At 34.1% G+C, this 10,557-nt stretch overlaps 1 protein-coding gene across 1 annotated transcript; it reads right to left on the bottom strand.

The window, feature by feature from the left end:
* Positions 1-2,478: 2,478 nt before the first annotated feature.
* Positions 2,479-6,424, bottom strand: LOC127126510 (probable protein S-acyltransferase 4). The gene is made up of 6 exons (XM_051055445.1): positions 5,834-6,424; positions 4,918-5,109; positions 4,503-4,811; positions 4,142-4,363; positions 3,457-4,053; positions 2,479-2,808 (listed from the first exon to the last, which is right to left on the bottom strand). The coding sequence occupies exons 1-5, from the start codon at positions 5,933-5,935 to the stop codon at positions 3,493-3,495; spliced, it is 1,386 nt and encodes a 461-aa protein (XP_050911402.1). The 5' UTR covers positions 5,936-6,424; the 3' UTR covers positions 2,479-2,808; positions 3,457-3,492.
* Between the last annotated feature and the right edge of the window lie 4,133 nt (positions 6,425-10,557).

Below are 10,557 nucleotides of genomic sequence, written 5' to 3'. Positions count from 1 at the left end.
ACTTCCGAAAATCGCTTGGACACATAGATTTTGTTGCTCGACTTCTTATAAAGTGATTCATATATGAACCCATTTTAATTTAGTTTAGAGAAAATTTCGGTTTGCTTTCGATTGCGGTTGGATTTCGGTCTCGTGGCTTACTCTTGGGCCTTCTTACAATGAGCTCTTAAGCAACGTCAACTTAACTTTCAATAATTTCAAACCTCTATATTTTAATTATTTTAATTTATTATTCAAGACATTTTCATAATTATAAATTGGAAGAAAAAGATTACCTGGATGGAATATCCAGTCGTAATCCCGAATATTAGGCCCAAGTTGTAAGAGCTTGTAAGCCCTATGTATTCGTCTTCTCTTCAAAATACTTGTAAATATTCAAACTTCTTTTCTCAATAAAATTGAAAGAAAAAGATTACCTGGGTGAAAGGTCCAGACGTAGTCCCGAGTATTAGACCCAAGTTGTAAGAGCTTGCAAGTCATACATATTCGTCTTTCAAGCCCAAAAATATATTCAACCAATCAAACTCTTTTTTTCTCGCCGCCATGCAATCTTCAAAACATTTTCATAAACGAAAGACATCTTGTCTTAAGATGATGCAAATCAACGTTTCAGCCATAATTGTTAAGTTGAGATAAGCGATGTTTTTTCGAATGTTGATTTGTAAATCCATTCGATGTGTGGTATACGTCCGCTCCTCGTCTGTTTTGGGTAAAACGATGTTTTACCAACAAACAAACATTTTCTACCTAGAACTACGTAAGCCTTGAGTTCTCTATTGCACCTCGAGATACGTAGGAGCAGGATTTGTAAATCTTGTCAGGCCCATTAATAAAAAGCTTAGGTTTAGTCCCCTTCGTTGCCAAAATCCAAAAACATTCTTCTCTTTCCTACTCTTTATTTCCCACTTAATAATTTGAGAAGCCTAACATTTCAAACTAACACTAACGCGCACAATAAACCCAACGGACGTGAGGGGTGCTAATACCTTCCCCTTGCGTAATCGACTCCCGAACCCTGATTTGGTTGTGACGACCATAATCATTGTCGTTCTTTCTTGGGTTTTAACGATATTTCCCCTTTCCTTTTTAGGAATAAATAAAGTTCGGTGGTGACTCTGTTTAGTCCATCATGCGAGCGTGCGATTGCACTTCGCTTAAGTCGTGTTCTCATTTTTCGAGGTGCGACAGATGGCGACTCTGCTGGGGACGACGACTTCCCTAAGTGAGTCAAGCCTAGTTAGGTGATTTGTGTGCCTTTATTTTTTTATTTGTGTAGTTTTTCTTACTTTTGCTATCTTTATTTTCATATTGATATAATCTGTTGCATTGGTTCCATTATGCTTTGATACTTGGATACTCTGACAGCAACTTTGAAGATTTTTTATTATTAATAAATCATATATTATAATTCATTTTTAAATACCCACAATAGACCATACACATTAGTCATTCATTAATAAGATCGAATTGTCAAATAAAGTGTTGGTAAATCATACATCAATGTTCATAAAATACAACAAACCATACAAATTTTCAAAATGTTAATATGAAAATACAAATAAAAATATCATTATAGAGAATATTTAACGTTCATGTTCCTCCTCTGCCTCCTATAGTCCAACACATATTGTATATCGGCGAAACATTCACGACATGGTCCCACTCGCCTATTCTTCCTTTAATATCTCCTAATGAGTTGACTTAGGAGGATCTCCTATATCTGGTGTCTTGTAAGAATTAGACACTCTATAAAATCATTGAGTGTAACCTTATACCATATTTCATGGATAAGAAGATACCTCGTGAGGATCTTTGATACTCAATTTAGTATCCAAGACAAACTTCAATTTCAAAATTCCATTCAATGTTGTTACCTCCGATCATTAAATCATCAACCTAGATTAATAAGGGTATTTGCGAGTTTTTTATTCTATTGGTTGTTGTCTTGTTTTAATATATATGTTTTTTGAGATAAAAGGAGGTAATCCATTCTTAATAACACAAACATATATAGTGTACCCAAGTTTTCTAGGGAGGCCATAGTTGGTGATGGATGAAGATTGCAAAGAAGAGGTAAGAACGATATATAGGAAGTAGAGAGAGAAATGAAATAAAAGAATGAAAGAAAAAACATGATTTTGTTATCTAAGGAGATTTGATGATAATGGAGAAAACTCTATACGACCAATAGTAAAGAGCTTTTGTGGGTGGGTTGGGTAAAGCGATAAGTTTGATGATATGCAGATAAAATTACCTCTGAGCATAATCTTGAAGATAGATGGATGAAGCAAACATGTGGTGAGAAGTAATGGAATATTAAATGTGAGACACATTAAATATAAGAAGTGTCTTTCTAAAAACGTAAGTTGTCAAGTTTTATTGAACTATTATGCGAGTAGATATTGCATGCTTCTCTAGCAAGAACCTATTAAGAGGGACAGATAAATTGAATCATAGAAAGAGAAATAAGCATCAAAGTTACAGAAATTCTAAACATCTATTAGTAAATAAAAAATCAATCAATCTAGAATTTAACAAGAGACTGAGTGAAAGAGACAGACGCCTAGAACAGTACCTATCATAAAACTTAGCCAGAAAAATCTGTCTGCATTATTTTGAATGCAAGTGGAGTTTACACATTATACAACAAACACACTTGCCAAATATTTATACCACAATGAGAAAGGAAGTGCAAGTCAGTCCCTCATTTCCAGCATCAATGATTGCTGCAAACCAAAATGGAAGGCAACCAACTGTCCTCCATATCACTTCAAGCCTCAAGGTAAACAACCAATCAAAAGAGAGGACCTGAAATAAAGACCAGCTTATGAATGAATATAACTATGATTTTATTCATATTTATGGTAAACCAATGTGTGTGTTGTGTCTGCCGTCTGTGTCATGTCAGGCGTCTACGTGTCTCTGTTGTGTCTGGCGTGGCGTCTACGTGTTTGTGTTGTGTCTGGCCTCCGTGTCATGTCTGGCGTCTACGTATATGTGTTGTGTCTGGCGTCCGTGTCATATCAAGAACGAGTGCTGGATCGTAAGATCTTACGCGTCAAGGATGTCTGAGAGTGATACGATCAGAGAAAAATCATTTTGGTCTTCAGTGTGGTCACTCAAGGTCGAGCTTTTTGAAGCAAGATCATAAAAAAAGTGTTTGGGCCTTTTTTTTTGCCTAAATTATAATTTTCATGTTTGTGTATGTATGTATAAATATATATGAAATTACTATTTTTCATTTCGATAGGATCTTAAGTGCCGTGCTAACAATCCGGATTTTACGATCTTGCACAAGCCGACCGATCCTACGTAAGATATCGTGCTTGACTACATTAATCTACGTGTCTGAGTTGTGTCTGCGTCCGTGCAGTGGTTCACATAAGCCTATGATTTTATTGGTTCAAAAATTCCAAACAAAATTCAACAAAAAAGTATGAAGAGTGAGAAGAAAACCTCTATGCATTAAAGAGCAAAAGTCGGCATTATGGTTTAACATGAGTCATTTCTGTGATCAGTTTCTTTAGTTGCATTTATTTCATCAACAGTGACGGGCCTTTTAGCAGATTCTCTGACTTCGAAATCAGCATTGCAGCTATGAAGAGACTCTTCAGTTGCATCTTCAACTGTGATGCTGTGGAAATTCAAAACTGTGGCAACAGATGTTCGAGCTGAGTCCTTTACGTTTTCATCGACACTGTAGAATGGATCATACGAGGCTCGTCGCTCCTCATCATCTCCAAACTTCAGGTCATCCTCAAAATTATCAAAATCAAAATTCCGCAGAAGTTCGGGAATCGGAAAACCACCATCATCTGCACGCATTGATCCCATTTCAACATCAAGTTTCTCCTTTGGTGTCAAAATTTCGTCCACAATATTCGGAGTCAATGAACCAGTTGTCATATGTTCATCTTGCTGTACAAATGATCGGAAATTATTCTTTGAAGCGGGAATACTGGAACAGAGTGTTTCTCCAATATTTCTCACTGATCCCCTGTTGTATGGATTCCCCTTTTTATCATATTGGTACCGGAAGTTTTCATAAGTTGTCTGCACAATAAAAGAAATGCGGTGGAGACGAATCAAAAATCAGGAATAATTACAAAATTTTATGCATTTTGAGGAATAAAATAGTCACCTGATTTGTACAAATGAGATAGAAATGGAAAGCTGTGAGGCCCCCGACAAACCAGACAGCAATGAAGCAATATATAATGAGAAAATCCGATACATAATCATGTGAGATTGCGTCCCAAACATTGTTCCTGGTCTTGGAAAGATTGACCCAAGAGAACACAAAGACATATAGGCACAAAAAGGTTGATGTTGTAATAAACATGAAGAAGTGCCGATAGTTTCGCTGCAATTTTGTTACCATGTACAACGGTTAGTTCTTGTGACAAATGAAATAAACAAACAATTCACATTTCTGTTTCTGACCAATAAAACTAATCCAAACAAAAAATCTAAGAAAACATTTTGCAGTAACGCTGACTTACTCTTCCGATGCACTGGCCAACCCAGGGACAATGATGATCAAATCTCTGGACACAGTTGTTGCATATAGAACAATGAGAAGTACGAGGGGGTCGATAAAGCAAGCATGTATCACAAAACTTCACTTTCACCGTGTAACCATTAACCATTACATCTTTAGTTCGAGGTAGTTTCAAATGAGGGGTTGAACCATTAATCCACTCCATGGAAGGAGTAGGTATATTAAATGTTTCGTCGCATTCTGGAGGTGTTGAGTTTCTAGGAATAATTCCAGGATCTCTCGCGGAAGTCAAGAGGAGGAATAGGAAATCCTGCACATGAGAGTCAAGTTACATATCACTTTTAGATTTTAATTTTTCAAAAGAGAAAGACGTTCTAATCGTAATCTACGAGGAGAGAATAGTGAAGGGAATCTACCAGAATAGTGAGAGTTAGACCGACAATCACTACGGGACACCAAAAAACATGACCACTACTTGCATTCTCATTCTTGGCTTTAAGATACATCTTGACACAAAATGTAATCGCAGGTGCAGCAATTAGGAACGATGTAAGGAACAAGGAAGCTACATCAGGACCAAAAACCAGTCTCCCACCACAGAGAAACTTCTGAATAACAAGAAGCGAAAAAAACAAAGCAGAATTAGTAAAGAATAGCATGTTCGTCTTTGATTCAAGATACCTATTATCTAATCACATGTAAACAAAATAAATTTACTTATTTTCAATCCAATACAACAGCTTAAAAGCTTCCAAAGTGTTCCAATTGAAGTGGCACAGGTACCTCAACAGCTTCACGATATCAAAACATCATGGGTTTTGCAATACGATACCGGACATAAGGGAAAATAAACAACAACCAAACAAGTTTAACTACCAGATATCTGCAATCGCAAGCATCAGTCAACGTTCGTAATTTACTATAAAAGCAAATTTAGCATATGTTTAGCTCCGCGTCAGAACATTCAATCTTGCACCATAGACTGTTCCCACTGTGATTCATCAAAGCTCAAAAACTAAGCTTCCACATCAACGTGGCAGCACCGCAGAACCAAACATACGCATAGTATCGCAAGCAAGTAAGCATCCAATACACAAAGACTCGCCAATCATGCATTAAAAGCAATAACAATCATGCTGAAAACCCCTTACCATGGCAACAAGACATCGATAGAAAAGTAAAAAAATGTAACAAACAAAGACAAACAAGTTCAAACTGAAATAGAATTGATATCAAACAGAAGCAATGAACACCATATACAAAATCAAATTTTGATGTCATAATTATGAACTAATAACCAAAAGAAAGGGTAAAAAGCAAATAAGAACTGACATTGCCTCCTCTCCAAACTTGATAGAGCCTCCTCGGTTTCATATCATGGGCCCCAACTCCAGAAGGAGGAGACCCAAATTGCTGACTTCCATTCCTAATCATTGCAGCAGCACCACACGTGTGTCACCGAAATTGGTTTCTAACCTTGACAAAACCCATAAGAACCCAAATCAAGCAAGCTTCAACCCCGATTCAGAATCTTGTTAAAAATCAAAAATTTCGATCAGGGGTTCCTACAATTATCCTATTTCTGCAGTGAGAATGGAGAATGCAGATGAGAGAGAGAGAGAGAGAAAGAGAAGTTTGTTGTTTGGAATCACAGCAGAGGAATTGAGAATGAAGCTGTGACACCAAATTACAAACAGGAAAATTTGATCGAATGAAGGGATCAGAGGAGGAGGAGAATCTCCACGACCCTTTTTTCTAATAGAAAAAATTCCTGAAAGTTTACGAAATTTCCTTTCTCTCTCTAAAAGTGTTTTTCTCTCTCCTCTGGGAAGGAAAACCAAAGTGCTGGCAGCTTAAGGTGTTCTTGGGCGGATGTTTCAATTCTTTGCGGCTTTTACGCGCGTTATGTTTTTCTTTTCTGTCGCAACAAATTTCTTTTATATTAATTAAGACATATATATTTTATCATAAATGAAAAAGGGAAACAATGCGATATATTCGAACCGGAAAATATCTTATATATTTTCATATTAGTTTATTATAAAATAATTTGTAACTAATTTCTTTTTATAGGTTATCAATATCTAAATTAATTTTATGATATTAAACATTTTTTCACTAAAAAGGACACTTGCAATGTATTTAGACAGTACATGTAGTACATGTATAAAGACTTTATTTTTAAGAAAAATTACACTCACACGGTCTATTAAAATAACATATTTTTTTCTAATTTTAAAATATATTTTAATTTTTTGTGATGTCTATTAAAATTGGATCCATATTGACTTTGAAGCATCAATTTTTCAAAATCATAATAAAAACTCGATTACCAAACAAAAGCTTAATATCTCAATTCACTTAACAATTACAGTAACTATTTTAATAAAACATTTTAATAAGACTTATTTTATCATAAAAATAGTCCATTCAATTATTTTCTTAAAACATGTGTAAGTATATTTAATACTTGTTTTGGATCTACAGTATCGATCTCTGATCGTTCTAGAGCGATCACATATACTCTTTTCGGTATCCTAAGACGGACATCCTTATGATCTCAAGAGATCTCAACCGTAAAATACATTCGACGACTCTCTGCAAAGGACGGTGAGCAAATTTGTAGTTCTTTATTTTCCTCTCTCTATAAAGAGAATGCACAAAATTGAGGTAACAGTTTTCAAATCCAATTTCATTTCACTCTTCTTTCTCATATACTAACTCGAGCATTGAAGAGCTAACCTTGCAGGTCCATCCACTCCACCACATCGGAAACTACGATCTTTCATCAGTGTCACTCATCTTCTTATTTATGGATCTAGAACGGAACAATGACGCCATTTGTAGGAATCGATTGTTGATTTCTACGATTTCCACAAACTCACATTCATTCTCTAATTTTCGTTGTTCGTAATTTGTTTCGATCACCAGATCAAGTCTTCGCAATCAAACGCGAGAATCTATCGTGTTTTGATCAAGAGGGCCCGACTAACTAAATATGTCAAGGGATGGAAGTAGGACATAGAAGAATCACCTAAGATTAAATCTCTCTCAAAGACCGTGACGGCCAGGGAAAATGGAGAAAGCAAAAAGGCAGTTAAAGGAAATTGTCCATACATTTTCGGTATAACCGAATGAGCACCTCAGTAAAAAAAACCCTTCCAAAGGCACAATGAAGAGGAAGATCGAGAATTGATGATTGTCTACCATAAGGAAGGAAGCATGTCGGCAAAAGTTCATGATTGTCCTATGTTAGGATTCTTGTACTAAAAAAAAGTCTGAGGCATTCCCAACAAAAATTTTCCCTTTTGATTATCGCTACAGTTGGGATATATATATATATATATATATATATATATATATATATATATATATATATATATATATATATATATATATATATATATATATATATATATATATATATATATATATATATATATATATATATATATATATATATATATATATATATTCTCTTTCTTCCTCTCTTGTATGTTTCTTTATCTCTCTTTGTTTTAGAGTGATCATAACAGGGGTAACAAAGATGATATGCATGATTGCGCATCTGATACAAAATTCACGTATTTTTACAATTCTGAAGAGTAGAGTGTCATACCCTAATTTTGTCCGAAAATTTTAAAACTCTCATTTTGTGAACTTTGAATTGAACTTGAATGACCATGAAATGAATTGAATCTTGTCTTTCCCTAAAAAATCTAAGCTTCGAATATTTAAATTGAAATTGAAACTCTTGAATGAATCTTTGGAAATCTGAGTGAAGCTTGATCTTGAACATGATCATGAATCTTGTATGAAGAAAAAGCCTTTTATTTTGAACTCAAACCAAACAACTAAAGGACTAATGTATGGGAAAAGTCCCATAAAGAAATTAATCAATCATAAACAAACTTCCATGATTGACCATAGTGATACTTGCAATCCCTGATTAAATTAAATATCAGGATGAAAACCACATGATCCATAAGTACCAAAGATCAAGCATTAGGGTTTCCTGGCTTTAAATTCAAGAGACTTTTCATCATTAGTCAATGTATCATAGGATGCCCTAGCTTTGGATTTCAAGGAAACCTTAGCCCTATGTTGATCATAAACATCAGAAACCTTTGAATCCATGATGTTTGCTTCAAAAAATGCAAATGGTAAAATGAATGTGTTATGATGCCAATGAACCACAAACCAAAAGTCATATAAAATGAAAAGGGGAGGGAAAATTTTGGGGTATGACACATCACAGCTGGAGATACGTAGGAGCGAGATTCACATCTCATCAAACACTATAATAAAAAACCCAAAAATATATTTGTCTTGCTTTGAACTACGAAGTTTTGAGTTTCTCATTATACCCGAGGATACGTAGGAGCAAGACTCTCAATCTTATCAAGCACCCTAATAAAAAATATTGCGACCCTTTTTATTTTCCTTTTGCACTTTCAATTACTCGAAGAAAACAATTAACATAAGCGCTAACATTCAATCACGAATTTAACAAAAAGGTTCTCATTGAGTACAACGGACGTGAGGGATGCTAATATTTTTCCCTTTGCATAATCGACCTCTGAACCCAAATTTGGTTGCGATGACCATCTTCTTTTTTCTCTTGAGGGTTTTATCAATATTTTCCCTTTCTTCCAGTGGAATAAATAAAGTTCGGCGACGATCCTGTTCGAATCATTTTTTCTGCGACTTAGCGAAGGATCGTATTTTTCGAGATGTGACATAGAGCACATCAACTCCATACTTTCACATCTCCATTTTCAAGTATCTCTTTCTTTGGTACGATTACGTGGTGCCAAGACGTCCCCCCGTCTAGTAGAGAGACAAGGGAGAATAACCTAAACATATTATGAGTAAGCTCGGAGATGAGTTCCACCCCCCCCCCCCCAAGAAGATTATGAACAAAGGTTAAATTTGACGTCAAAACATTAGTAGAGGTCTCCTCGTGAGTGTGAGCAAGTAGAGAATATAAGACATCTAGAATCTGCATGAATAGAGTTACCTCTCTAGAAGCACCATCCTTAGTGAGACAGGTTCATTTTGGAGAACCTTCATCCCGAGAGGAGTGTTGATCTTTATTTCATACCCTCTTTATTAAAACTTGAGGAGGGGTCGACTCCCCCAAAGTTAAATGCATGCAACATCCATAAGTTGGTTTATCTCAGTTGCATGAGTAGAAGTTTCAGCAACCGAGGTAGGAGTTGGGGCCGAAGCAGAAACAATGGTCGCTAGATGAGCCTCATTCCTTTAAACATATTTTAGTATTTAAAAACTTAAAATAATAATCAAACATATTTTAAAATTTTAAAATAATATTTGACCATATTTAAATATTTTAATTTGTTTAAATATAATTAAAAATTCATAAATATTTAAATTTGTTTAAATATTTTTTTAAATAATATTTAATTTTTAATAGTTTTAATATTTTAAAATATTTTCAATTTTAGTTTATATGAGTATTTATTTAAACATTTCTTCTCAAAACAGCTCATGACAAAAACAACAATATTTAATTTTTAGTTTTTTAAATAATATTTAAAATGTGTTTAAATATTATTGAAAAAATTAAATATTTTAATGTGTTTCAATGTTATTTTAAAAAATTAAACATGAAATTTGTTTGAATATAATTTTTGTTTGTATAATTTTAAATGTATTTGAAAAATTAATATAATTTAAGATTTTAAACTTTTTTAAATTTTTTCATTTATAAGCCAAAATTTATCACATGACATAAATGTTATCACATAGATGAACGAAGAAAACATAAATTATATATTTATAGTAGAATCATCTATCTAAAATATATTTTAAGGGAATTAATCACCTGTTCTTAAAAGATTTAGGGCTCTTACAGTTGAAAGTGAATTACAAAATTTACTAATGTGTAGGGATGAATCTTCTAAAGATAATTGTTGAAGTATGTCTCAAAATTTTAAGTGATAAAGAAAAAGAAAATATACTTTGAGAATGATGTAAACCCAAAATTCGTAAATCTATACAGGAGGTCGATAGAAGGCGTCATAATTGTAAGT

Source organism: Lathyrus oleraceus, chromosome 3 (assembly GCF_024323335.1).
Source record: "Lathyrus oleraceus cultivar Zhongwan6 chromosome 3, CAAS_Psat_ZW6_1.0, whole genome shotgun sequence".
Lineage (NCBI taxonomy): Eukaryota > Viridiplantae > Streptophyta > Magnoliopsida > Fabales > Fabaceae > Lathyrus > Lathyrus oleraceus.
This window is presented reverse-complemented; position numbering and strand designations above follow the sequence as displayed.

Excerpts from the sequence above, each read along its gene's own strand:
- LOC127126510 (XM_051055445.1), bottom strand. The coding sequence starts at position 5,935 with ATGATTAGGAATGGAAGTCAGCAATTTGGGTCTCCTCCTTCTGGAGTT. Across the intron at positions 5,110-5,833 it reads AAGTTTGGAGAGGAGGCAAT|AAGTTTCTCTGTGGTGGGAG; the intron begins GTCAGTTCTTAT and ends CTTGTTATTCAG. Across the intron at positions 4,364-4,502 it reads TTGGCCAGTGCATCGGAAGA|CGAAACTATCGGCACTTCTT; the intron begins GTAAGTCAGCGT and ends ACAAAATTGCAG.